Below are 27,481 nucleotides of genomic sequence, written 5' to 3'. Positions count from 1 at the left end.
CAACCAAGAAAGTTACGAGCGCTTTTCCCTGGGGCTGTGTCCTCAGGTCTTCGCCCAGGCAAGTGCCCCATTTATAGGGCCAGGCACCGCGCTGAGAGCTCAGGGCGTTCCCCAGGAGTTCACGAGGTGGCGCAGGAAGCGTTTCCAAGAGCGCGGAAGCGACGCCGCGTCCACCCCCGCCCCCACTTCTGCCCCTCCAGGCCCTTCAGGGGCCGCAGTGACACAGGGTTTCATCCGGCCTCTCTGGCAGAACACCCTCCTCCAGGACAAGGGACGCGACGCACGTGCCAGCTGCGCAGCAGGCGGACGAGGCCTCGGGAGTGGGCGGCCCACTGGGAGGAGGCGCGCCACCGCACGGGGCGCTCCCTCCGCAGGTAACCCACGCCGTCAGCTCCCCCACTGCGCTGCTCTCCAGCCCTACAGCGTCCTCGTGCGAGAGAGGCAGGTGGAGGCGGCGGGGCCGCCGCGAGGTTCCCGCGCCCCGGGACGCTTCCCGGCCGGAAGTCGCCGGCGCTCGGCCGGCCCCCGCGGGGGTCTGCAGTGAAGCCTGCGGCCGCCGCCGCCACCACCTGCCGAGGCGCGCAGCCCCCGGGACGCCGGCGGCCCCGCCCCCTGGCCGGGCCCGAGGCCGCGCAGGCGCAGAGGCGGGCGGGGCGGCGCAGGCCGGTGGCGTCATCGGGCGGCGCGAGTCCGGCGCTCTTGGCCGAGACGCTGGGCAGGCTGCGGCGGCGGCGAGATCGGCGCGGGACGGCATGAGCGGCCTCGGGCTCCTCCTGCGCTCTGCGGCGGCGGCGGCGCGCTCCTGCCGCGCCCTGGTGGCCTTCGCAGCCAGCCGGCGCCCGCTGCGCACCGGTCCGCCGAGCCGGGCTTTCGCCAAGGAGCTCTTCCTGGGCAAAATCGAGAAGGTGAGGCCGCGCCCCGGCCGCCCCCGCGGGCCTCCGCTTCCTGCGCTTCGCGGGGAGGCCCGGCTCGAGCCTTGTCAGACCCCGCACACCGGGGGAGGGGGTGGCGCGCTCGCCCGCCGGCCCCGCTGCAGGCGGCGCCCTGGGCAGCTGCGGTTTTGGCTGCGTGCCCGCTAACGCCGGTCAGGTCACTGTGGGAGACCCCGGGCGAGGGGGTCACCAAATGGGGGGCTTCCTCTCTGAGACCGAAGCACAGCCCCGACCGTGCGGCTCCCCGGTCGGCTTCCACAGCCCAGTCTCAGCGCCTCACCGCGCCAACCGGCCTCCTCCCACCGGTCCCTTCCACGCGTCTCCCGACCCAGGGGTAGCCGCTCGGTCACTGAGCTCTCACTGTCCTCTTCCAGCCGAAGACACGGGTTTGACCGTGACTGTGACTTTGCGCCGCAATTCTTGCAGCCTCAGATGGAGCTAGCGATGTGTTGTTCTGCCTCAGAGACGTGTTGTACAGCCCCAGTGAGATTGCATGCGTGGGGATGCCTTTCGAACTGTAAGACGCTCTTCAGGTGCCAGAGGCAGCGGGATGAGTAGTTCACGCCAGCGTCAGCACCTGCGAGCCCCCTGGGAAGAGCGGCAGTGCGCCCATAGTCAAAATACCTCCTCCGACAGGTGCCGCAAGCAACCAAAGAATTAGGCAAACTGCTTTGGCTGGAGTGTCAGCTGATTCTGTTTTACTTAAGGATTTATTCCTTGGTTTCTCTAGAACATTCTTACCACTAGCTTTTGGAAATCTTGGTAACATGTTGCACACTTGGAGAGAAGTGTGCGTATAAAACTTCTTTCATCTACAGTGTTCGGAACACTTTCATTTTTTGTATAAGAAACAAGCCGATCTTAACATTGTGAAAGGTCTTGGATCCAACTTGCGTAAAATTGTCACTCATTACAGATGCTCAGACAGGCGAGGTTTGCCCTGCGAGGAAGTGCAGGGCTAGGTCTTCAGAGGTAGGGAAACTGTCTTCCCCAGAACCCAAGGCTGTGTGGTGCTCTGTTCTGGGAGACATTGTGTTTCCCAGCAGCACGGTGAAGGAAGAACGCAAATCTTTTCTCTTTCTCCAAACCTCTGACACCACCTCCCCCATCCTCACTCTCACCTGTCAGCTTTGCTTTCTGTTTCGCTGAGAAAATACAGACAAGAATTCCACTACCACACTCACCACCTCCTCCCACGTGTGTGCCCATGTGGTCCACGTTCTCTCTGTCCCTGTGGGTGAACCATCTACTCCTAAAAAGGCCAACTCGACCCCATGCCTTCTCAGCTCCTCAGCAGCATGGATCCAGGAGTTCTCTCTTTTTCCTCATCATCAGTTGTTCATTCTTGACTGCATCTTGAACCCATACAGTTCAGGCTTTTGCCTTAACAGTCTGCTGATCCTGCTCTCATGAAAGTTGGTGGTGACCTCCCTGTTGTCACGTCCAGTGGTTCGTTCTCAGGCCTCCTCTTACTTGGCCCATCACTGCATTTGACCCAGTTCATCACTCCTGGCTTCTGAACAACCGTTCCCTCTGGTGTTTCTTTCTACTTAACTGGCTGATCCTTCCCAGTCTCCTCTGCTGGTTCCTTCTTGGCTCCTGGATGTCTAAACATCGGCCAGCATTTCCACCCAGCCCTGTTGGAGGTTGGAGTTTTCTAAGGCTCAGTCTGTGGACCTCACTTTTCATCTGTAACCTTTCCTCCAGTGACCTAATTTAGTATCATAGCATCAGTGTCCTAAAGTTGCATGTGTATTTCCCCAGCTCAGACTCTTTCTGTCTACCTTTCTGCTCAGAAGCTGCACATGGATGTTAAAAGGCAAGTCCAGTCTAGCGTATCCAGGACCGAGTGCCTGGTCTCTCCGCCCAGTCCTGCCCCCTCCCCGCCTTCATATCGGAGATGGTGGTGACTCTGTTGTCCACTTGCTCAGACCAAACACCCAGAGTCACCTTTGATGCCTCTTAATCTTATAATCCACACCTAATCCGGCAGCTCGTCCTGTTTTCTCTACCTCCAGGTTATATTTAGGATCTGACGGCTTTTAAGCACTTGCACTGACACTGTCCTGGTCCAGGCCGCTGTCGGCTCTCAGCATTGTTGGGTGTTGAACAGCGAAGTGGCGTCTGAAATGCTGAGAATCTCAGAAAAGAAAAAGACCATCACGAACGCACCGGCTGACAGCTGTCCCCCTGCCCTCAGCTGGTACCTCACCGTTCTGAGAGCGCGCCTCCGGGGCTGCCGCAGGGCCCTGCGGGAGGCTGGGGGCGGGGGGCTTCCCCGCCTGCAGCCTTGACCAGAGCAGCTTGCCTTTTATCTGAGTTACGTATCTGGTTTCTGCGCAGGATTAATTTGGAAAAGCGGTTCCACTACTTTCCGGTATTTGAAAACTGCTGATAAAATTGAACACAGCACCCACGAGGCACCTGGTTTAGACCCTGAGCGTGGGTCTCAGACGCTCACCTTCGTGGGCCCGGGGTCCCTCTTGTGGTGGTGGTTATCCTGTGGTTGTAGCTGAGGGCCAGCCGGTTCTCAGGCTGGCCTTCTCTCTCACCTGGCTGCTCTTCAGAATAACCTTCTGCTAGCACAGCCATCGCCCCAGGCCCAGGCGGGCTTGAGGCTGAGAAGTGCAGTGGGCGGAACCTCTGCCTTCAGCTTTGTTGTGAGAGGCTGCAGAGTGACGACAGACTCCCAGTAACTTCCTTCTAGACCACCTTAGGGGCAGGGAGGCAGGAATTCCTTTAAGGCAACTGTCGCTTTTGGAAGGGGACCCACCCATCAGCCTGTACAGGGCCCCGAGAGGGGCATGTTCCTGCAGCAGCTGATCAGATCCAGGGCTGGAGGGGAGACTGTGGGCTCCTCTTCTTTGAAGGCTTTTCTTGAGACACTTGGTGACAGGTGCCCTGAGGAGAGGCAGGGCCCCTGGGGGCGGGCGGCTCAGGGTCTGGGACGTTCCTTCTCCGCAGGTGGGGGTCAAACCCAAATACTCAGGTCGTGCTGGCAGCTAAAGGGGAGAGGAGAGTCCAAAAGGCACAGGGGCTGAGGACACAGCGGGATGATTTTCGGCAGCGGATTGTGGTGGCCCAGCAGGGAATCCAGGGTCAGCTGGAAACATCAGCCTTTGGTTTGAGGTGGACGTGAGGCTCCGTGTTTCCCAGGTGTGGGTGGTGACGGGTGGAGCCGTGTTCCATGTGAGTAACTGCAGTCACTTCATGTTCAGAACACACGCTCTCTGTTGAGCCTCGCAGCTGCCGTCTGAGGTATCACGTGTCACGGGAGAGGCTGGCTCTGAGGAGGGGTTGGGACTTGCCCACCACACATGTGAGAACGGGCCGAGCCGGGCCACGTGCAGGTTGATCTGGGCCTCCTCTGGCGGTCCTGGCCTGCATGCTCAGTGCGGGGGGCAGAGGTCTGCCAGCAGGGGAACAGGTGTGGGAGCGTGGATGTAGCCGGGTGGGACACCGGGGAGATGGCAGACCTTGTGACCTCCCTACGTTCTTGTCAGCGGCAGCATCTTGGCACTCATGAAGTGACCAGTGTAAATGTTTACATGTTTTGGTAAAGAGCTTTCACATCCATTGTCTTCCTCACAACAACCTGGAGTAAATGTTACCCGCGAATGAGTGCATGAGTGAGAAAATCAAGGTGCAGGGTGCGGGGCGAAGGGCGGTGGCTCAGGCTGCACAGTTAGTGAGCTGCAAGTCAGGGCCCAGACTGGGCTTGGACATGTTAGTCCAGGCCCTTTGTTTCATGGAATAATTGTCAGAACTTGCTGTTGATCAGGAGAGCTGATCAAAATCAGGAGTAAACCTGCATGAGTCAGGGAGGAGGAGGAGCCTCGGTGGTGCCGTCGAACACAATTCCTGTGTCCCGAGCTCCGTCTGAAGTTTCCTTTCCAGTTCCTTCAGCGAGCAGCATCCTGCCAGCGGCTGTAGGGACTAGCAAATCTTTTTCCTTCCCTTTTGACTGATAGTATTTAAATTTTTATTAAATGTTCTTTTTTTTAGAAAGAAGTTTTCCCGTTTCCAGAAGTAAGCCAGGATGAGCTTGATGAAATCAATCAGTTACTGGGACCTGTAGAGAAATTCTTCACTGAAGAGGGTGTGTATGATTTTCTTTTTCTTGGCCGATTTCCGTTTAAAGGGTGCTGCTTTGACGTTTGTGTTTGAAGCCGTCTACATTAATCGTGGAGAAATAGCCCTGTTGGCTCATTTTGCTTTGAGGGTCATTCCAATTGCTATCTAATTGTAAGACGTCTAGTTCAGTGCTTCTTAATGTGTCTGTGGTAAAGGACCACTTCAAACACCTCTGAACTGTTGCAGGCTGACACTTTTGTAAAATACAGTAAAAATGAGCAATTCAAAAAATGAAGTTGAAAAAAACCCAGATCATGTAAAATAGAAGCCACTGATCGTGTGTCGGGTGCTGTGAATGTGTTTGAAGGTTTCCTCTCTGTCTCTGTACTTCAGTTCTTGGGAACCAGAGGTGGTCTGTGGGCCAGCAGCCACCTGCAGACCATGGGTTGAGGGCATCAGTGTGGACTGCAGGTCCCTCGGGGTCACAGTCCTTTCCGAGGGGGCTCCCTGGGGGCTGAGCAGTGAAAGATTGACCCCGATGCTTCACCAGCACCCAGGACCCCAAGGAGCTACTGTTTCTGTTGGTTTTATCTATCAACATGTGTCCTTTCAGACATGAAAACTGAGTTTTAAAGATGCTGCATTCACTTACTACTTCATTTAAAAAGAATGGTAAACCCATTACATGTTACCATAAACAAAATTTTTAATGAGGAGTGGCACTGATTTACAGTTTTGCAGATTTTTCTGGCAGCTGGAGGCAACTGGATTCGCATACCTATTTCTACAGTGAATCTGTGCTGTAAGTCGTGTAGCCCCTGGAAAGTTCCACTGTACACTCATGACAGAGTTAGAATTAAAAAGTCAGAGAATGTCTTTCTGTTACTAAAATAGTTTTAACCCTGTGGACTCCTTGGAAGTGTCTCAGGTCCCCCGGGCACCCTTTGAGAACTGCTGATGTACATAGTTAACTGCTACGTTGCTAGTTTTAAAATTTGCTTAGTTGTGTATAAATATGTTTTGTTATTTAGAAATAATTCTATTTTTAATTCTGGAGATTATCTTATTCCTTGTATCTATTTTTAGTTCCTTGTTCTTCTGTTTAAACTTTTACTATCTGGTTTTTCAGACTTTTTTTCCTTTCTAATTTTTATTGAAATATAATTGATTTACAATAAATTGCATATATTTAAAGTGTATAGTTTGATAGTTTTGGCATATGTTTACCCCCACAGAACCATCCACACAATTAAGGTAATAAACATACCCTTTGCGCCTCATAACGGTGTCTCAAAGCACAAACAAAAGCAAAAATCAACTTGTGGGACATCAAACTTAAAAGCTTCTGCGCAGCAAAGGACAGAGCCAGTGAAATGAAAAGGCAGTCTAAGGAATGGGAGAAAAGATCTGCAAACCATATATTGGATAAGGGACTAATATCCAAGGTATATAAAGAACTCGTGCAACTCAATACAAAAAAAAAAAACCTAAAAATGGGCAGAGGGACTAAACAGAATTCTTTCCCGAGAAGACATGCAGATGTCCAGCAGGCCTGTGAAAAAACGCTCAGCATCACTAATCACCGGGAAGATACAAATCAAAACCACGGCGAGATACCACCTCACACCTCTCAGAATGGCCACTCCCAGCAAATGCTGAGGAGGTGGGAAGAGGGAGCCCTGGTGCACTGTGGGTGGCATAGTACATTGGTTCAGCTACTGTGCAAGGTAGTATGGAGGCTCCTCAAGAAGTTAAAACTCAAGTTTCCATACCCAGGAATTCACTTCCGGGTATGTACCCGAAAGAAATGAAAACACGAACCCAAAGAGATAGCACGCACTCCCGTGTGCCCTGCAGCAGCATTCACAGTAGCCAAGGGGCGGGAACAGCTCGAGGCTTCGCCAGTGGCTGAAGGGATACAGAAAATGTGAGCTATATATCTCACATCATACATACATACACACACACACATATATGTATATACACACACACACACATATACATACACACACATTTATATAGATAATGTGATATGTGTGTATATATATATATGTAAATATATGTGTATATGCACATATATACTGGAATAGTATTCAGCCATGAGAAAAGGAAATCCTGCCATTTGCAGCAACATGGATGGATCTAGAGATTGTCATTCTAAGTGAAGTCAGCCAGAAAGAAAGAAAAATACCATATGATGTCACTCATGCATGGAATCTAAAAAAGGAAAAAGAAGACACTAATGAACTCACCTACAAAACAGAAACAGACTTGCCGACATAGTAAACAGTCTTATGGTTATGGGGGGAAAGGGGGTGGGAAGGGATAAATTTGAGAGTTAGAAATTTGTAAATATTAACTACTATATACAAAAATAGATAAAAAACAAATTTCTTCTGTATAGCACAGGGAACTGTATTCAATATCTTATTATTACCTTTAATGAAAAAGAATAATAAACTGAATATATGTATGTATCTGCATGACCGGGACAGTGTGCTGTACACCAGAGAAAGGGACAGTGTAACTGACTGTACGTCAATTAAAAAAAAAAAAAAAAGAAATACAAAGATACTAGCTAGTAACTTGAATCCATGTGAGGAAATCAAGATCTCAATGAAGGTAAATACACGGGCAGTTGTAAAAGCTTGTGTTACTGTAACAGTGGGTTGTAACTGTATTTTTTGTTTTCTACTTGATTTAAGAGTCTGATTTTTTAAAAAAATTTGTGTTCTAAAAGCTAGTATTGTAACTTTGTAACTACATTTTGTATTCTATATAATTTAAGAGACTATTCCTTTAAGACAATTATTATTTTTTTTGGCACTGTGTATGAAGGTGCAATCTGTGACATGAATAAAAGAAAATGGTGGATGTGGAGGCTTTAAAGGAACATAATTTTAGTGTGTTACTGAAGTTAAGCTGGTATAAATTGACATCAGAGTGTTCCAACTTTGCAGTGTTAAGTGTATTCCCCATGTAATCCCCATGCAGAGCAAACAGCTAAAGGATGTGCACAAAGGTGAGAGAGGAACTTAAACGTCTCACTGTAAAAAAAAATCACAAAAGAAGACAGTAATGCAAGAAATGAGGGACAGAAAAGCTACAAGACATATAGAAAATAAGTACGAAATAACAGAAGTCTCTCCTTATTACTGACTAGTTTAAAAGTAAATAGATTAACTCTTTAATCAAAAGACAGAGGTTGCCAGAATAAGAAAATGATCCAGCTATATCCTGTCTACAAGAGACTCACTTTCGATCCAAAGACAGAATGGGCTAACAGATAAACGAACAGCCGAAATGCAGTCTGTGCAGACGGGAGCGTTGCGCAGCCGTTAAGAGGAGGGAAATCCTGGCCCACGGTACAACGTGGGTGATCCGTGAGGACACGTGCCAAGTGAAAGGAGCCCGTCAGAAAAGGACAGACACTGTAGGAGCCCACCACATGAGGCACCGGGAGGAGTCAGGTCCTCGGAGGCAGAAAGTGGGACGGTGGCTGCCGGGGGGTGGGTGGGTTGGGGAGGTGAGTTTAATGGGACAGAGTTTCAGCTGTGCGAGAGGTCTGGAGATGGTGGTGGGGATGCTTACACAGTAATGCGAGCGTGCTTAATACCACTGCATTTGCACTTGTTAACCACGAGTTAAGACAGTAACTTTTATGTGTTTTGCCGCAATATTAAAAATTGGGAAAAAATCAACCATTTATGTGTGGGTCTATTTCTGAATCCTCTGTTCTCTCCTGTTGATCTGTTTGTCTGTCTTTATGCAAATATTACGTTGGCTCCTTCACTGAGCTTTGTAAGAGGCTTGCAACCAGGTAGTGTTGGCCCTGCAACTTGGTTCTTTTCTAAGGCTGTTTTGGCTCCTTGTCTGCACTTTCTTATAAATTTTAGAATCAGCTTTTCAGCTTCAGCAGAAAGGCCTGCTGGTGTTATGATTGGGGTTACAGTAAATCTGTAAATCTCTCTGAGGCGGAGTTGAGATTATAGCAATACTGAATTTTCAGATCCTTGGTTGTGAGGTATCTCCCCATTTATTTGACTCTTACTTAATTCTCTGAGCAGAGCTGTGTGTGTGGTTGTCAGCATAGAGACTTTGGACAGGTTTTGACAAAGGTGTTTTGATGGTTTCTCGACTTACCCTCGATGTTTTTGATGGTTAGTAAAATGTGTCTGTAAACACTTAAAATTCTTTGGTGTTACTATAAATGTTTTTTTTTCAGAATTTCACTTTCTGATTGTCATTAGTGTGTAGAAATACAATTGATTTCTTTTATAACACATTATTTTTACAGTGTTACGAAAGCTCCCTTTTTCCATATGTGCCTCCTCCTGCTTCTGGAATTTTGTTTCCTTCAGCAGCAGAGGAAGCTCACGCTTGTTAAAGGAGGTTTAGGAAGCGTGAACCAGGTGAAAGAAACACACCGTCATCGTGTCGTCGTCTTTGTTGTTGAAAAGCAGCTTTAGTTGAACTTCAGCAGGTGGTGTTTCCCTGGGGGTCTTAATCCAACCTTAGGGTTATTCCCATTAAATTTAATATATATGTTGTATGATAACATTTCATAATGACATTATTTGCTTTAAAAAAAACCTTCAAGTTGAGATAATTGTCGATTTCCACGCAGTTGTAAGAAATAGTTCAGAGACCAGTTGTATCTTTCAGCCAGTTGCCCCCGTGCGTAACCTTACAGTGCACACCTTGCATGTAACTAGAGTACGTGACCCCAACCAGGAAGTTAACGTCAATACAGCCGTGCTCAGATTTTACCAGTTTGACTTTGACGTGTGTGCGCGCGCGCTTATGTGATTCTGCCGCGTGCATAGATCCGTGTGACGGCCACGCGGTCATGATACAGAGCAGTTCCATCACGCGAGTCCTTTCACTGCCACTGCCACCTCGTGCCCTCTCCTCCCCCAGCCTCCGGCAACCACTAATCTGGCCTCCATTTTTATGAGTTTGTTATTTCGGACGTGTTGTATTAATGGAACCGTACGGTGTGTGCACTTCTGGGACTGGCTCTTTTTCGCTCAGCAGAAGTCTTCTGTAAGTTGCCGTGTGCCTCCGTGCTTTGTTCTTTCTCGCTGCTCGGTAGTGCTCCTTGTGTTCGGGTTACCACAGCTTGCTGGCCGTTCTGATGCTGAAGCGTCTCTCGGTCGTTTCCGGTTTGGGAGCTCTTGAGAGTAAAGCTGCTGTGTGCGTTTGTGTGCACGCTTTGTGCGACGTGCTCTCACCTCTGGGGTAAATGCCCGGAGTGCAGTTGTTGGGTCCCAAGACAGTTGCACGTTTAGTTGTTTTCAAAGCGGTGGTACCATTTTCCATTCCCATCAGCCACGTATGTGATCTAGTTTCCATGCCTTTTTGCCAGAATTTGGTGGTGTCGCTGTTTTTGGTTTAAAATTTTTTTTTTTAATTTTAGCCATTCTGATAGATGCCGAGTGTTGTCTCATTGTGGTCTTGGTCCTCACTTCCCTGCTGCCTGATGATGCTGAGCACTTTTCCACGTGCTGTTCCCTTGGCATATCCCTTCAGGGGGTACAGTGGCCTTGTGTAGTGGCCTTGTGCCCTGTGGCCTCGCTGAGCTCACTCAGCTCCAGGAGCTCTTGTTGGTAGGTTTGGGGGGGCTTAGTGCGTAGACAGTCACGTTGCCGGTGAGAGGGAGGTTTCACGTCTTCCTTTCCAGCCTGGCCTCCCTGACTTTTCTTTGATTCACTGGCTGATCTCTCCAGCATGCGTTTGGAGAGGAGTGGTTAGAGCAGACTTCCCTGCGCTGCTGCTGATCTTATGGAGAAAACAGTCACTGTTTCACCACTACGTAGGATGTTAGCTGTACATTTTTTGTAGGTGCTCTGCATCGGCTTAAGGAAGTTTCCTTTTATTTCTAGTTTGTTGCCGGCTCTCATCTAAATTGCATTGAATTTTGTCCCTTGTTTTTTCTGCATCTATGAAGATGACTGTGTTTTTTTTCTTGTTTCATCTATTGACGTGGTAAATTACATGGAACGGCTTTGAGCACTGAAGGGCTCTTGCAGTCCCAGCGTGCTTCCCACTTGGTCGTGATGTATTATCCTTTTTGTTTTTTTAAGCGAAGTAACCTTTTTTTTTCAAATAAAGTATTTTATTGTATCTTACTGTCTCCCGACCCCTTTTTTTACCGCAGATACGGGGGATTGAACCCAGGACCTCGTGCGTGCTAAGCACGTGCTCTACCACTGAGCTCTGGCCACCCCCCCTCCCCCGTTAGCCTTTTCCGTATTGTTGAATCCACTCTGGAGGATACTTAGACGTTACAGCGAAGTACAGTGTGGGGTCGTAGATTGGATCCCAGGACAGAAAAAGGACATTAATGGACAGACTGGTGACTTTCAAATTAATTCTGTAATTTAGTGTATCAATGTCAGTTTCCTAATTTTGATAGCTGTACCGTGGTCCTCTAAGGTTCTCGTAGGAGAAGCTGGATAAAGGGTATATGGGAACTCTGTACTGTCTCTGTGACTTCTCTTTAAACCTAATATTAATTTGAAAATAAAAATTTTAAATAGAAATGGTAAACTGGATTTCTTATGGGCAGCGTAGTTGAATATTATCTCTTTAAAGTCCAATTGGACAGTCTTTGCCTTTTTAAATTTATTTTTTATTGAGGTAACATTGGTTTATAGCATTATACTCCTTCCTCTGTGAGTACTGTGTCGTGCTCACCACCAAAACTTTATTTCCATCCATCCCCATAGGGTTGGTCCCCTCTACCCATTTCACCCTTCCCCAGTCTGTGCCTTTTAATTACTTTTTTTTAAGTGAAGTACAGTCAGTTACAGTGTGTCAGTTTCCAGTGAACAGCACACTGTCCCAGCCCAGTCGTGCATATACATTCATATATTCATTTTCATATTCTTATTCATTAAAGGTTATTACAGGATATTGAATATAGTTCCCTGTGCTATATTGAAGAAACTTTTTTTTCCTTTTCTTAAACATATTGCTATTGAAGTACAGTGAGTTTACAATGTTACGTCAGTTTCTGGTGTACAGCACAGTACTTCAGTCACATAGGACCATACGTACATACATTCATTCTCAGATTCTTCACTATAGGTTACTACAAGATATTGAATATGGTTCCCTGTGCTATACAGTATAAACTTGTTATTTATCTATTTTATATATGTTAGTATCTGCAAATCTCGAACTCCCAGTTTATCCCTTCCCACCCCCTTTCCCCTCTAGTAACCATAAATTTGTTTTCTATGTCTGTGAGTCTGTTTCTGTCTAGTAAATAAGTTCTTTGTCTTTTTTTTTCCCCCCAAGATTCCACATATAAGTGATGTCATACGGTATTTTTCTTACCCTTTCTGGCTTACTTTACTTAAAATGACAATCTTCAGATTCATCCCTGTTGCTGCAAATGGCATTTTATTCTTTTTTATGGCTGAGTAATATTCCACTGTATAAATATACCACAATTTTTTTTATCTAATCATCTGTCAGTGGATATTCAGGTTGTTTCCATGTCTTGGATGTTATGCTGCTGTGAACATTGGGGTGCATGTGTCTTTTTGAATTAAGGTTTCCTCTGGATATATGCCCAGGAGTGGGATCGCTGGAGCATATGGCAAGTCTATTTTTAGTTTTTTGAGGAACCTCCATACTGTTTTCCATAGTGACTGCACCAAACTGCATTCCCACCAGCAGTGTAGGAGGGTCCCTTTTCCCCATGCCCTCTCCAGCATTTATTGTTAGTGGACTTTTGAATGGTGGCCATTCTGACTGGTGTGTAGTTTTGATGTGCATTTCTCTGATAATTAGCGATCCTGAGCATTTTGTCATGTGCCTATTGACCATTTGTATGTCTTCATTGGAGAATTGCTTGTTTAGGTCTTCTGCCCTTTTTTGGATTGGGTTGTTTGTTTTTTTTTTTATTAAGTTGTATGAGCTGTTTATATATTCTGGTGGTTAAGCCCTTGTCAGTCTCATCTTTCGCAAATATTTTCTCCCATTCTGTAGGTTGTCTTTTTGTTTTGCTTATGATTTCCTTTTTTTGCTGTGCAGAAGCTTGTAAGTTTAATTAGGTCCCATTTGTTAATTTTTGCTTTTATTTCTATTGCTTGGGTAGACTGCCCTAGGAGAACATTGCTAAGATTTACGTCAGAATGTTTTGCCTGTGTTTTCTTCTAAGAGGTTTATAGTGTCTTGTCTTAGGTTTAAATCATAAAGTCATTTTGAGTTTATTTTTGTGTATAGTCTGAGGGTGTATTGTAACTTCACTGATACACATGCAGGTGTACAGTTTTCCCAACACCACTTTTAAAAGAGACTGTCTTTTCTCCATTGTATATCCTTGCCTCCTTTGTCAAAGATTAATTGACCAAAAGTTTATGGGTTTATTTCTGGGCTCTCTATTCTGTTCCATTGATCCATATGTCTGTTTTTGTATCAATACCATGCTGTTTTGATGACTGTAGCTCTGTAGTGCTGTCTGAAGTCTGGGAGGGTTGTTCCTGCAGCTTCATTCTTTTTCTTCAATATTGCTTTGGCAATTCTGGGTCTTTTGTGATTCCACATAAATTTTAGGAATATTTGTTCTAATTCTGTGAAAAATGTCCTGGGTAATTTGATGAAACTTTTTTTTAAAAGTTATTTTTACATGTAGTGGCTAACATTTGCAGGTCTCAAACTCCCAAATCTATCCCTTCCTACCTCCTTTCTCCTGGTAACCGTAAGATTGTTTCCTGTGTCTGCGAGTCTGCTTCTGTTCTGTAGGTGAGTTCGTAGTGTCCTCTGTTTTTCTTCTTTTAGATCCCACATCTGAGTGAGATACGGTACTTTTCTGTCTCTTTCTGGCTGGCTTCACTTATGATGACGGTCTCTAGCTCAGCCCGTTCGTCGTCTCTCCGACCAGCACTGTTTCCAGTGAGACCTCCCTGCCGTTTTCTCTTTGTTCTTTCCACACGTTGCTTCTTGTGTCTCTAGCTGCTTTTAAGTGGTTTTAGAGAAATTGATGTTACTGTAGTTTTCTTCATTTTTCTTGGGGTTCTTTGAACTTCTTGGATCTGTGTTTTTATAGTGTTTAATCAACTTTGGTAAATTTTTAGCCATTATTTTTTTAAACATTTTCTATCACCAGTCATACCACATTCCCCCACTCCCTCCTCCCCTGCTCTCCTTTGGAAATCCCCAAATATATCCATATATTACATTACTCTATGGTACAATTATAAATATGTTCATATTTATGTATTACTCTTTTTTTCATTCCTCTTCCTCGTTGTGCCCAGTGCCCTGTAATCTAAGGCAGCAAGATAAATAAATGCAAGCCCTGTTACTCCATGTTGTCTGCGAGGAGGTCTCCCCGGGTCCTGCCAGTTCCTTAGACGTTAACCGTGCCTCCGTCCCCCCCCCCCCCGCCGCCGCCCAGCCGCCGCGCTCCAGGGCGAGGTGAACACATGCAGCTGCACGAAGACTCGGATGTGAATGGTCATGGGGTCTTTATTTCTAAAAGCTGAAAGGTGGGAACCACCCAGGTGTCCTTCAAGAGGTGACTAGATAAGCAGTTTGCCCTCCCATACAGCAGAACACCGAGCAGTGCGCAGGTGTGGAGCACTCGGCCTGCAGCCGCATGGGCGGATGGCAGAGTCATGACGCCGAGTCAGAGGGGCCAGGCCGCAGGGGCTCAGGCTGTGTGGTTCTGCTTGTATAAAAACACAGCAACGCACACCGGTCTGTAGGCAAAAAGCCTAGGGGTTGTCGGGGGGCGGAGGTGCGGGGAAAGGGTGGTCACAGCGGCACGAGGATGCTTGGTGGAAAAGGGAACGTTTTTGTTGATTGTAGGGACGGTTTCAAGGGCAAATATGTCAGAATTTAAATTATTCTAAATAACGTGCAGTTTACTGTGTGCCAATTACACACGTTAAGTGAAGTTGTAAAGGTAAAAAGTGAGGGATTTGGGGCGTCCGCATTCCTCACTAGTGACCCACACGTATAGAAATTTATAAGTGTAGATGATGGGTATTTTTTAAATTTATGATACTGATGAAGTTTAACTTGTTGGCAGTTAAAAAATACTTGATTCGTACAGAATTGTGCAGTTGTAAACCTAACACGGTTTAGTTCTGCTCTGATGAATGTGAACGTTGGTGCAGAATAACCTGTTCTCAGAACCTGTGGGCCCTCGGGGAGAAGCTGTGATTTCTGAGCACGAGTGGGTCCCAGCCCGGATGCTGCCCAGAGCCTGGCCATCTAGCCTGACGTTTTAGGGCAGCGCTGGAGCTGGGTCCTTATGCTCTAATTTTCTAGAAGGCACGGGTGATAAAGCAAAAACTCAAGCTTAGTAAATGCCTACAGAAAAGTTTAGTTCTCCTAAGTGTATAATTTGCAGTTTTACGCAATGAATACACCCAGATCAAGAACCAACAGTACCTGGTGCTGGTAATTTAAAAAAAGTACAGTTCTTGCTGGGCTAATGAGGTGAAGTGGAGCACACGGTGACTGAGCACGGCTAGGCCGTCTCCGGTTTTGGAGTTTCTGATGCTGGGACCGTGTCCTGCATGACAGTTGTCCTGTGCACTTCTATGTGCGTAAGAGGAGGTTATGTTTTGTTTAATCAGAATATTTCCTCTTGACAGTGGACTCTCGAAAAATCGACCAGGAGGGGAAAATCCCAAATGAAACTTTAGAGAAACTGAAGAGCCTGGGGCTTTTTGGGTTGCTGGTCCCAGAGGAATATGGTGAGTAAAGGAAACCGCCACCCCACTGGTTTGGCCCTCAACAGAGTGCTCTGTATTTGTCCAAAAAAGGATTCTGTTTGGGAAAGGTGGCCTTTGAAGATGCAGTAAGTCCGAGGGTGGGCTGTAAAAATGCTAGAGTTGATTAACATGTCCGTTAAGGGCTGAGTATGGGGTGCCGGTGTGTGGGCTGTGGGCGGTGGGGCAGGAGGGGCCGCGGAGCCCTGCGCCGCTGTCACCTGGAGCAGGGCTGGCCCTGGCAGCCGGGCCCTCCCAGCCTCCTCAGCTCAGGGCCCAGCCTGAGACAAGAGGTGAGAAGTTAGGGCAAAACAGTGTGACGCCTGACTGTCTTGATTCCGAGGCATATTGTAATCACATCAGATTTTAATTTATATCTGAGTTTATTGTAGTGTTTAAGCTGTTAAAGGGTGTCTCTTGTCATCCTGTGAAATACCTCTCACCACAATTCCAAGTTACATAAGAAATGGCCTTCTCTGCAGAAGACGGCATCGTTGCTGCTGCGCCCCCTGGCGGCAGAATGCAGCACCGACCTCTGCCGGGGGCCACGCGGCCCTTGTCTCCTAACAAATGTGCAGCCGCCGGTGACAGGAGGGACGTGATGTGGGCGACGAGGCTCCTCCCAGACATCTGAGGCTTGTCGGTGCTGTAACTCACAAGCCACTGGGAATTGTCTGCAATGACGTGCAGAGCACGTGGAATATCCCACAGAGAGCCGGCGGGGCTGGAGCCGGAGAGCGGAGGTGGTCCGTCATCAGCTGGGAAGACGGGGGCTTAGTGCTCGGAGGAAACAGGCAGCAGAGGAGCGCTGCTGCGCACGGCCGGGTGGTAGTGACGTCTGTCCCTCCAGCAGCATTTAGAAGTACTTCTTCTTGATGAGAAGTAGTTACTTTTCCTCCAGACGACTTCTGTGTCAGAGTGGAATGAGTCTTTGCGTCCGTGTGTCTTATGCCAGCACGTGGTGTGTGAGAGAGAGAGAGAGACTGCACCACCCCTCCCCTATTCTCATTCTCTGCCCTGCTCTCCGGTGTGAAAGTGCCTTTTCAGGGGTGATAGTGGTCACGTTTGGGGCTATCTCGTTTTCTTTCCTTTATAAAACCCCTTCCTTGGGAAGTGAAGGCAGCAGCAGCCTTGCTCCTGCCCAGAGCATTTGAGGGCAGCGTTCCTTCTGAAGGCCCTGGCAGGCTGGATCTCTGCCCCTAGGTCCCTGCGAGCCCTCCGCTCCTCCCTCGTCGGCAGTCCCCACCCACCTGCCACCTGTCCCCGTTCACTGTCCCCCTGCCCCCATGATTTCACTGATACTTTCTTGGGGAAAAAGCATCACGGTTTTTCTCCCTCCCTCCCTTCCTTTTTTAACAAAACTGACCAGTATACGAAACAATTAGAAACAAAAGGGCTTTGATAGAAACAGAGGCGGGGTCCTAACTGAACCCAGGGACCACTGCGCACCCCTGCAGGGACTCAGCCCTCCCCTGTGTGTGTGAAGGGCCCCCTGCAGCCAGGCCGTGTGATGGCTCGGGCCCACACCCCGGAGTTCAGGGCCGTTTCTGCTCCTTGTTGGGCGCCTGAGCTTAGGCCTCAGGTGGTCACTTATACGATGCCCCTAAGGCCACCCCACCACCTGTGGAAGTTCAGAATGAGATGCAGAATCCCCAGTTCAGTGGAGGTTTTGGTTTTCTAATGTTTTTGTCCCTTTGCTCCTAGAACAGTGACTCCTAACCAGGGTGATCTTGCCCCCAGGGCACGTTACGTCTAGAGACATGTTTGTAGTCAGAGCTGTGTGGGAGGGGGAGCTACTGGCGTCTAGTGGGCAGAGGCCGAGGATGCGGCCAAGCTCCGTACAGTCCGTGGGACACCCTTGCCCCCCAGCAGAGAAGGCCCAGCCCCAGTGGTCAGGGCGCTGAGGTGGAGGAACCTGTCCTAGAGGCCGTGCGGTGCTGGGAGTGGACACCGGATAGGGTTTGTGTTTATAAAGCTCTGGATCTGTGATGGGGGGTGTTCACAGCGTTTTAAATGACTCAGTGTGTGTATAGGTGCTTACGTATTTTTGTAGCAAACGTTATGTTTTATATTAGAATATATATCTGTATATGTTTATATGGCCAAAAAAAAGTCTGAAAGGATGTGCACAAAAACATTCTTTCTGAATGATAAGTGTACAGAAAATTTTTGCTTCCTTTGTACCTCTCCGTACTGTGAGCCTTTCAGTGGTGCATTGGCAAAACTTTATAATCCAGAAAGCCCAGCGAAGCCTCTGCCTTTCCTGGGAGGGCTGGGGTCGGAGCACCAGTGAATCTGGCCTGTTTCTCTTCTAGGTGGCCTGGGCCTCTCCAACACCATGTACGCACGGCTGGGGGAGGTCATCAGCATGGACGGCTCCATCACCGTGACCCTGGCCGCACATCAGGCCATCGGCCTCAAGGTCAGGGGTCTGCGGTTCTGGGCGATGCTCTCTCAAGGTCTTCCAGGGTCACGCGGGGACAGCGAGGCAGCGGGCTTGCTCACTTCCTTACCAAGAGGGGAGTCTTTGGGGGTGGGCCCAGCTGTCCTGCGGCCTCGCCCCATGGGATCAGCGCCCATTTCATACTGCGCTCAGTCCCCACACCCCCTACCCCACGCCAGCTCTCGGTGACAGTCCCGTTATTTGGGTTGTTTTTGCTCCACGGAAAAACTGAGAGGCAAGGGAGCCCTGGGCCAGGCCCCACCCAAGAGTGGTTCGCTTTGGTGCTGACTGAAGGGTGGGCCATCCTGATGTTGGCCAGACACCAGGTGTGGCTCTGGTGCCCCCGGTCCCCCGCCCGCAGCCAGGACAGGGAGGAGCTGCAGTGAAAACCCAAGTCCAGCCCCAGAGCCACGCGGGTCCTGCCGGCCTGAGCCGCCCTAGACTGTGCCCTTGAGGGGGACCCCCCAGCCTCCCCAGCAGCCCCCCATATTTCCCCTGGGGCTGATGGCTCTGAGCTCAGAATGTGTCCTCACACATAAAGGAAGCATGTTCCAGAAGGGGCCGTGTTCTGCGAGCATTTCACTCGCTCCTCCCTCCCAGCTGAGACCAGCCTATGTGTGTCTTGTCAGGGGATCCTCCTGGCCGGCAGTGAGGAGCAGAAGGCCAGGTACCTGCCCAGGCTGGCGTCCGGGGAGCACGTGGCTGCCTTCTGCCTGACGGAGCCCGCCAGGTCTGCCCTTGGGGGTCACGCGACAGCTTCCGGGCGTGTTGACGGGGTGGCGCCCTGAGGCCCTGCAGACCTTCCTTGCCAGCTCTCCTGCTTTCCTCCCTTCACCTCGCTTCCCGCCCAGTGACCTTTACAGACGGCCTGACAGCCCTCCTCACGCACGATAGCACGTCCCGGCTTCACATCAGCTGAGCAGGTGGTGGGGGGTCCCCCCGCTTTGCAGGCCGTGCACTGGGATTCGGGGAGACGAGTGATCAGCCCCGAGTCCATGTCCGGATGGGGCAAGGCTGGCGGGACTCGGCTGCTGACGGCGAGTCCGTTACCAGCCCCTCCATGACCTCAGGAGCCGGGTGCCCCTGCACCCCGCCTCGCAGGAGCCCTGAGCCCGTGTGAGCCACAGCTCCGTGTTTACCTCCCAGAGGCTGCCACTGCCGTCCTTTCACCCAGTGTGGTGCAGCAGGGGTCCGCCAAACCCACCCGGCCACCGGCTCTTGTAAAGGGAGTTCTACTAGAACATGCCCATTTGCTTACAGATTGTGGTTGCAAAGCTGAACATATTTATCATCTGGCCCTTTGTTGTAAAAGTTGGCCAAGGCCTGTGTTAAGTACTGAAACCTTCCATCTGGGGCCCTGAAAACCGTTCTCTGTTGCCAGCGTTACTCCTCAACTGCGTTTTTCTGTCCCCAGCGGGAGTGACGCTGCCTCCATCCAGACCAGGGCGACGTTAAGTGAAGACAAGAAACACTATGTCCTCAACGGCTCCAAGGTACAGCCCCGGGGCCGTGTCGGGGTGTCTGTCCTTACTTCACCACCACGCACTGACCACTTTCCACGCACCGTGTCATCCCTTGACCACCATCTGTGGGTGATCCTCCTACTCTTTTGGAAGAAGAAACTGGCTCAGAGAGGCCACTTGGCCATCATCGCACCTGCTTCGTGGCAGGATGGGAACCAAGGCGTCCTGGTTCCAGTCTTTGGGCCTCCGTGGTGCCACCTATCTCCCCAAGCTGCTCTTGTGTGTCTGGTGGTTAATTTTTTACTACAAAATGAAACACACACAGAAGTTTTGTGTTGTGAACCTCCACCCCCTGCTCCCGGCTTCAGCGTTTGTTAGGTCGCCACCCCCTGGGCCGTGGGCCTCAGGACAGGACGGCTGGCGGCACAGCACCACGGTTACACTCACAGCTGCCGTTGGGCTCTCGCTCTCTAGTCAGCGCGCACGCTTCCCCGACCGTCTCAGCCCTGGGCGGCTTTCAGCCGCCGGCCTGAGTCAAGGGCCCAATAAGCTCTGTGTGCCGCGTACGTGGCGGTTTGCTGACAGGCCTCTCCCCCGCCTCCTGCTCATCTTCCTGCCCCTTCTCCTGGCTCCCCTCTGCCTCCCTCCCACCCCAGACTGTTTCGAGCTAGAAACTGAGCCGTCTTAGGACCGCCAGCTGCCCTCCACGCGCACACGTATGCACACATACATACACACACGCGCGCGTGCGCGCGGCCACCGGTGTCTCCTGGGGACACTGGGTAGAGCCCCCGTCCCCGCTCGCGAGGGCCGGGCGGCCCCAGAGGGGCTCCCCTCCTGCCTGAGGCTTGCCGGCCGCGGGCGCCGAGCAGTGGGGTGTGGTGGCTTGATTTTCTCCAGGGCCCTTCTGCTCTCTCCTCAGGTCTGGATCACCAATGGAGGGCTGGCCAATGTTTTTACTGTGTTTGCCAAGACCGAGGTGGTTGATTCCGATGGTTCAGTGAAGGACAAGATCACGGCGTTCATAGTAGAGAGAGACTTCGGTGGAGTCACCAACGGGAAACCTGAGGACAAGTTAGGGATCCGAGGCTCCAACAGTGAGTAGTACTCAAGTGTGCGTGTGTGTGTGGGGTGGGGGGGAGAGAGATTTCGTTTTGATAAAAAGATGTCAAACATCAAGGTAAAAAGAGATGGGAAGAGGTTTGGTTCCCCCAAAGCATTTTATTGAAATCTGGTCAGGAGCGCCCCCACCGTGCAGGGCAGTCCCTGGAGCTAACTCACCAGCCCAGCAGATGCCCACCGCACCTCTCCACGTGTCGGGCTCTGGGGACTGCGAGGGGAGGTCGCTGCGGCCTCGGGGGCAGGCGGCAGGGTTCCATCGCAGCAGCCCCTGTCTTTCCCGCCTGGAACTCCTCCCCGTCCCGGCCTGCCTGTGGCCCCTGGTCAGTGCTCGGTTCACTTGAGACAACTCTCCCACAAATTGCCCTCATGAGACTCTGCCTCTTGGGTCCCTCAGTTTAGACCATGGAGTGTCAGTGCTGCAGGGGCACCACCAGGCCCATTTCCCTTTTGCAGCTTCGTCTTTGGGGACCTGGCATTCTGGATGGTGGCATTTGCCCCTGACATCTGTTCAGCATGGGTCCGGGGGCCCCGAGCTCTGACCTGGCTCTGCCACATAGAATGCATGACCTTGAACAAACTAGTTTACTTTTCTGTACTTTGGTTTTGTCACCTAAAGGAGAGGGGAGAGAACAGAACCCACCACGGAGGTGCCGTGGGAAGGCTGTGTTAGGACGGGTGTGGACGTCAGTGCACATGAGAGCGGCCCGGGCAGCTGCTGTGCTCCAGGGTCACCACCGTGACCGCGGCTGCCTGCCGAGGAGGGACCGGGCATGGCATGCTGGTGGTAGAGCTGGCTGGTGACTGAGGTGGGCCGCAGGGAACAGGGCCATGCCAGGCACTGCTGCCCCCACTGAGGTCAGGTGGGTGGTGCAGAGGCCCCGAGAGAGGGTTGAGTGGGGCAGCGTGAAGTCAGGAGGCCGGGTCCTCTCAGCAGCTGGTACTTAAGCCACAAATAGGGCCAGCGGCCAGGACGCCGGGGCCCTCGCTGCATCCACAACCGGCCGTCTGAACGCAGGTGCCGGAGAATAAAGGTCAGCGGTGCTGGCTGCCCACACGTGGCCTGGCCTGGTCTGCCTGGCCCTCAGAGGTCTGTGCCGCCTGTTGTGGCCACAGCCTGTCTGAGAAGCTGCCCTGGGACTCCGTGCCGTGGGTTCCTGACCAGGTGGGGGCTCCTCACGCAGGTCCGAGCCCCCGGGGGCCCAGCCAGGCTGTTGGCACAGGGAAGCGCCTGCTCATGCCGGCCCCGACTGTGGCCACACGGCCTGCGGTGTTGTAGGCAGGGGAGGGGGCGGCCTTAGAGCAGGAGCAGGCGGGACCGATGCCATGGATGTGCGGCCTTAGACGGGGCCCACCTCCCGGACTAGTACCCCGCTCCGGCTCCTTCCCAGCCTTCAGGCTGCACCTCAGAGAAGTGTGATAGGAGCCCTCAGTAACCCGTCATTAGCCACTCCCGCCAGCCCCCGCACCGTCCCGGGGCCGTGTTGTCACCCGCAGCGCCCCCCCCAGTGCTGGACACCTTGCACACCGTTTCATCTCCCCTAGCCGGTGCAGGCCCAGTGGCCGCGAGCCGTGTCCTTCTGTCCGTGTGTCGGCAGGCGCAGTGCAGACGGGACGGAGGGAGGAGGGGTGAACCGCGCGGCCTGCCTGCAGGCGGGCGCAGCGCCCTGCCTGTCAGCTGAGGCCCTGGGTTTGTGTTTCAGCTTGCGAGGTCCACTTTGAGAACACCAGGGTGCCCGTCGGAAACGTCCTCGGAGAAGTTGGAGGTGGCTTTAAGGTGAGTTGCCCTAGCGGCCCCGTGAGTCCCAGGCCGTCCCGTGTGTTGCTGGCCCCAGCTTCCTGTCCCCTCCTGGCTCAGAGCGGAGTAGGCTGTGCTGGCCTGGTGGGCACGTGGCCCTCTGCTGGGGCGTCAGCATAGTGGTGAGAAGTTGGCGTCCAGAAGACAGGCTGGGCCGTAGCAGCCCCGGGCGTCAGGGGCTTAGGCAGAGGTGGGCAGGTCATGGTGTCCTCTAGGAGCCTTGTGCTGGTGACCACCTGACCCCTGAGCCCGAGATGCCCTTCTCCCCTACGCAGCCTGGCAGCCCCAGCTCAGGGGCTCCCACCATCCTACTCCTCAGCCGTTCCCACTGGACTCGTGTCCCCCTTCAGTCACCTTACACCACTGACCACCTGCTGCCTGAGTGGCCATGTCTCTGTGCCCCTGTGGGCCTCTGCGGGGGCGCCTCCCCAAGCCTGGGCAGTCTGGTGCTGGGGAAGCAGGTGTGTGCTCACCACGTGCTTCAGGTAGGAAGCTGAGGTTAGAGGAGAGGAAAGAAGCTGGCCGAGCCCCTTAACTACCTCCACGACTGTGGGGAGGAGCAGGTCAAGTTGGTGGAAGGGGCTGGCTCAGCGCAGAGGGCCTGGGCCTGCGCATCAGGCAGGCGCTTGCTGTGGAGCTGGTTCTCCACTCTGAACCTCAGGTTCTTCTTCTGTCGGATGGGGCCCTGACACTGAAGGGTTGCTGGGAAAGTGGGGCGCTGGCAGCAGCTACCCGACAAGTTAGTTTCTGCTCCCTTCCACTGAGGTGGAGAGAGGCGTCCCGTTTCTTTTCTGGGGGTGACTCCAAGGCCGTCTGAGAGCCGTTGCAGTGATGCAGTCACCTGATGATGGGGTGTCGGGACCGTGCTCTCGCCCAGCCCAGCCCAGCGAGGGTTGTCAGGATGAGTAACTGCAGCCCGACGCTGCCTTTTGTTGTCAGGGGAGCTCTGGCAGCACGAATAGGCACCGTCAAGGTCTGTCACCTCCTGCCCCCGGGGCCCTTGGGCTTCTCCCAGCAGGACGCCAGGACAGCGGACCCACAGCGAGCTCCCCCTTCTCTGCAGGTGGCCATGAACGTCCTCAACAGTGGGCGGTTCAGCATGGGCAGTGCCGTGGCCGGGATGCTCAAGAGACTGATCGGTAGGTGAGTTGGGACAGGAGCCCGAGGCGGTGGCCTTGCTCCCACCACACCCACCCGCTGCGGCCCAGAGGCCCTGCTGCATCCCCGGGCAGGTCAGCCTGAGCCAGGCCGCCAACAGCCTGTCCCGTCCAAGTCTGGGATCCGGGCTTCAGTTGAGGCCAGAGGACACACTTGGGCCGCCCCGGAAGAGGCGGGTTCATGTTTGCACCCTCCCCTGACTTCCTCCCACAGGTGGTGGGGGGAACGCTCTCTCGGAGGTAGAGAGGGTGCTGCCCTGACCGCTAAGGACAGAGCCGCTTATCGAACATCCGAGTGTGAGCCAGACGCTGATAAACCTGGGCGCTGACTCTCACGGGAGCCTGTCCTGCAGGTGACTGCACGGCAGTGAGCAGCGGGGTCAGGGCGGGACTCCCCGTCCCTCGGCTTTCCTTTGCCTGAGAAGTGAGAGCAGCCCCGTGGGGTTTGGTGGGCGCAGAACACCACAGCCGTCCTCACTTTGCGGGCAGGACTGCAGGGAAACGAGGGCCTTGGCTGGGTGCGGGGTGTACCTGGGGCTGGCGCACCCCTGGGTGCTCGGGGTTCAGGGCGAGGCGGCGGCGGGAAGGTTTGTTTTGGGCTCTTACTCTCATTTTACAGATGAGGAGACTGAGGCTCAGAGAAGGTAAATGATTTGTCCAAGACCATACACCCGGGTCTAAAAGCCGACCCCACTTTTCTGAGCTGCCCCCAAGGCCCAGAGGCCGCCTGGGCCTCTGCTTTCCCATCTGGAAAACTCCTTATTGCGTGGGTTTCACTCTCACAGTCAGCCTGTCCCCAAGGATACGGAGTCTCTGAGATCCCGAGGCCCAGACGTGGGGATGTGGGAGCCAGTCTACCTCCTGAGCCCACTGTGGGGCCAGTTTCTGGCTGGATCCTGTCTGTGGGAGCATTCAGAGAGGGCTGGCTGCAAGGGGGGTCGAGGGCAGACTTGTTGCTGACCAGACGGGAGGCTGCTGGGTCCCTTGGAGTCTTCAGGGCCGGGCCCGTGACGCAGACCGTGTTCAGCTATACACTTAGAAGCCACGGCCCTGTGGTCCAGACCGGCCACCCCCCTGCTGTCGGTGACAGACACGCGCCTGTCCCCGCCACGCAGGATGCTTCTGCAGCTCTGCCAGGGGCCTTACACCCGCGTCCCGTGGGCTTTGCCACTCTCGGGGTTGTTCTTGAGGTGAAGCCGCTTGGCCCGGCTCAGCTAGTGAGAGAGAACACATGCCAGGTTCACAGCTGGTCCGACGCCAGCCCGTGCCCACCCCTGTCCACCGCCGTGGGCACTGCTCCAGGGGGCTGTGCTCCTCCCGCCCCGTGTAGGGCTCTTCAGTCACGGTGGACTGTCTTCCTGTAGTCCTACCTGAGGGTTTGGAGTGATGACGAGAGCGCCTCACTAGGAAGTCACCTCAGGACAGGTGGAGAGCCATTCTTTCTAACGCCCATTCTTCTCCAGAAATGACTGCGGAGCACGCCTGCACCAGGAAACAGTTCAACAGGAACCTCAGCGAGTTCGGATTAATTCAGGTACCGAAGGTCCAGGGCCGCATTTGTGGGCTCCACTCCGTGGGCATCAGAGTGCCCTCGGGGGCCTGGACTGCCGCCTCCTGTGCGGGGAAGACGGGACGGGGCTGTGTGTCTCCGGGCTCCTTGTGCGAGTGCTGGGCCCTGGCTGGTGCTCTTGGGCAGGGGGCTCGGTCCAGCCTCCCTTCTCTGCAGGCTGGCAGGTTTGGTCTCAGCACACACAGATTTGTGTCCTGATGGTGTTTCTTTCTCAACACGCCAGGAGAAGTTTGCCCTGATGGCTCAGAAGACTTATGTGATGGAAAGTATGACCTACCTGACCGCGGGGATGCTGGACCAGCCAGGCTTTCCCGACTGCTCCATCGAGGCCGCCATGGTGAAGGTAATCCCGGTGCCCAGGGACACGCGGCGGGAGCAGAGGACGGCCTGGCTTGTGGCCAGGTTGTCACCAGTTGATTAGCGGTCTGTAGCTAAAGGAAAAAACAGGCCCCATGTTGTGACTTCACATCCACATAAAAGAGCAGCTGGGTTCCTGGGGAAGGGCTGTCTTGTTCTAAGACCCACGTTTCGGTTTGGAAGCTTCCCTTTGTGAGGGATGTGGCCAAGGTAAATACTGCGGAGGCTTCTGGGCTTGTCCGGGGAGGGACCGCGTTTTTGCTGCAGGGTGGATGGCAGCCCTGCTGTGGCCCCACAGTTATTGTTAGGCTGGTCTGTGGGGGTCACGCTTGAGAAACAGGAAGTGCACATTCAGAACCCACCTGAAAGGTTTGGAATTGTACGTAACAGCTTCACCGGTCTCCGTGCACTGAGCCTTCATGCCCAGTGCACTTACATTGGCTTTACCACCTCCCCTCTTGTCACCCTAACCACCACCGTGGGAGTTACGGTGCCCTGAGTGCAGCCTCTTCTAGGGCCGAGACAAAGGCCAGGTGTGCAGGTCTCTGCTCTCAGCATGCTCACGCATGGACGCACACACACCCGCCACTCGGGTCCAGGTGTCCAGCCAAGTAGTCATGTGCACAGGAGGGGGTCTCAGGGGATGGGGTTGGGCAGGTGTGGGTCAGGCTCCCTGGAGAAGGAGCTTTAAAAGGATGTTGGCTTCCCCGGGTGTGGAGGGGGCTGAGGGGAGCCCCTCTGGCCCAGGCAGACCCAGACTCGGGAGGGCGTGGCGCCACGCTCGAGCAGGGAGGAGGGCTTGCCTGCGGACACCCCGAGAGACCGGCAGTCAGGGCTCCTGCGGGGGTCATCTCACCCCAAAGCCCGGCTGACCCACCCCCGGCCCGCGGCAGGTGTTCAGCTCCGAGGGCGCGTGGCAGAGCGTGAGTGAGGCGCTGCAGATCCTCGGGGGCACGGGCTACATGAAGGACTATCCCTACGAGCGCCTTCTGCGTGACAGCCGCATCCTGCTCGTCTTCGAGGTGAGAGCCAAGCTGCCTGGCGTGGACCCCGCTCTGCAGGGGAGGAGGCTGAGGGCCTGCTGGCCGCAGTGGGAGCCTCCTGTGGGAGGCGGGGTCCTGCCTCGAACCTCCACCGCCCCCCCAGCCTGGGCCTCCCTCGGGCACTGCCACAGCTGGGCAGGCTCGTCGCTCAGGGCTTTCCCAGGCGACTCTGCGCTCCAAGTGCTGCCCCTGGCGGGTCACAGGCCGCAAAGTCCATTCAGTGAGTGTGTGCAAGGGATGGGGCGGGGAGGAAGGGGGTGTGGGGACCCCAGACACTCTTTCAGGGGGCCAGTGGTCTGATGGTACGGCCTGCCTGGACAACTTCTGGACACCATGAGGGTGAAGACCCAGGTGCTCCTCCTCAAAGAGGGGCTGGGTTTTCAGGAAGCAGGCTCCCTTGGCCCCCCAGTCACACCCCCGGCTCCCAGCTGCTTGCTCAGGGTCAGCGGGTGGCAGCATGGCCTAGTGGTTTCTGCACATGGGGCTGCCCCTGACCTGTGTTGCTGGCCACAGGGAACCAATGAGATCCTCCGGATGTACATTGCCCTGACGGGCCTGCAGCACGCTGGCCAAGTCCTGACTGCAAGGATCAAGTAGGTGTCACTTTCCCCGTCTGCCCCTTGGGTCTCCCTGCCCAGCAGAGCCCATCCTGGGCAGCACGGGGAGGGGTGGCCTCCTCCTGGGCTCAGGCGACGTGAGCTGGTGGGAGCACAGGGGCCAGGGCAATTAGTAACCACTGCTGGCATCCAGACCGAGGCCGCTCAGTGGGAGAATGACCTGGAAGCTGGC

The 27,481-nt window shown here is 53.1% G+C and overlaps 2 protein-coding genes across 8 annotated transcripts in view; one reads left to right on the top strand and one right to left on the bottom strand.

The window, feature by feature from the left end:
* The first annotated feature begins 343 nt into the window (after positions 1 to 343).
* The window catches only part of ACAD9 (acyl-CoA dehydrogenase family member 9), a 29,744-nt gene continuing 2,606 nt past the window's right edge, over positions 344 to 27,481 (top strand). Inside the window, exons 1-13 of one of the 3 annotated variants that reach the window (XM_074344224.1) lie at positions 344 to 374; positions 4,938 to 5,031; positions 15,626 to 15,727; positions 18,058 to 18,164; positions 18,815 to 18,915; positions 19,600 to 19,678; positions 20,571 to 20,745; positions 22,471 to 22,544; positions 23,629 to 23,704; positions 25,186 to 25,256; positions 25,516 to 25,635; positions 26,543 to 26,671; positions 27,206 to 27,285. In XM_074344224.1, coding sequence (XP_074200325.1) covers positions 18,081 to 18,164; positions 18,815 to 18,915; positions 19,600 to 19,678; positions 20,571 to 20,745; positions 22,471 to 22,544; positions 23,629 to 23,704; positions 25,186 to 25,256; positions 25,516 to 25,635; positions 26,543 to 26,671; positions 27,206 to 27,285 — 989 coding nt within the window. In that variant the 5' untranslated portion in view covers positions 344 to 374; positions 4,938 to 5,031; positions 15,626 to 15,727; positions 18,058 to 18,080. Of the gene's footprint in view, positions 375 to 670; positions 906 to 4,937; positions 5,032 to 15,625; positions 15,728 to 18,057; positions 18,165 to 18,814; positions 18,916 to 19,599; positions 19,679 to 20,570; positions 20,746 to 22,470; positions 22,545 to 23,628; positions 23,705 to 25,185; positions 25,257 to 25,515; positions 25,636 to 26,542; positions 26,672 to 27,205; positions 27,286 to 27,481 lie in introns of those variants that run through there. The other 2 variants (XM_074344222.1, XM_074344223.1) reach the window with 2 other exon arrangements.
* The window catches only part of CFAP92 (cilia and flagella associated protein 92 (putative)), a 106,049-nt gene continuing 104,154 nt past the window's right edge, over positions 25,587 to 27,481 (bottom strand). For 3 of the 5 annotated variants that reach the window (XR_012499794.1, XM_074344215.1, XM_074344218.1), the window contains one exon: positions 25,587 to 25,723. Coding sequence is in view for 1 of the 5 variants with exons in the window: in XM_074344218.1 (XP_074200319.1) it covers positions 25,710 to 25,723 (14 nt within the window). In the remaining 4 variants the exon portion in view is untranslated. Of the gene's footprint in view, positions 25,724 to 26,665; positions 27,392 to 27,481 lie in introns of those variants that run through there. The other 2 variants (XR_012499793.1, XM_074344214.1) reach the window with 1 other exon arrangement.

The sequence above is a fragment of the Camelus bactrianus genome, chromosome 17 (assembly GCF_048773025.1).
Source record: "Camelus bactrianus isolate YW-2024 breed Bactrian camel chromosome 17, ASM4877302v1, whole genome shotgun sequence".
NCBI classification, from domain to species: Eukaryota; Metazoa; Chordata; class Mammalia; order Artiodactyla; family Camelidae; genus Camelus; species Camelus bactrianus.
This window is presented reverse-complemented; position numbering and strand designations above follow the sequence as displayed.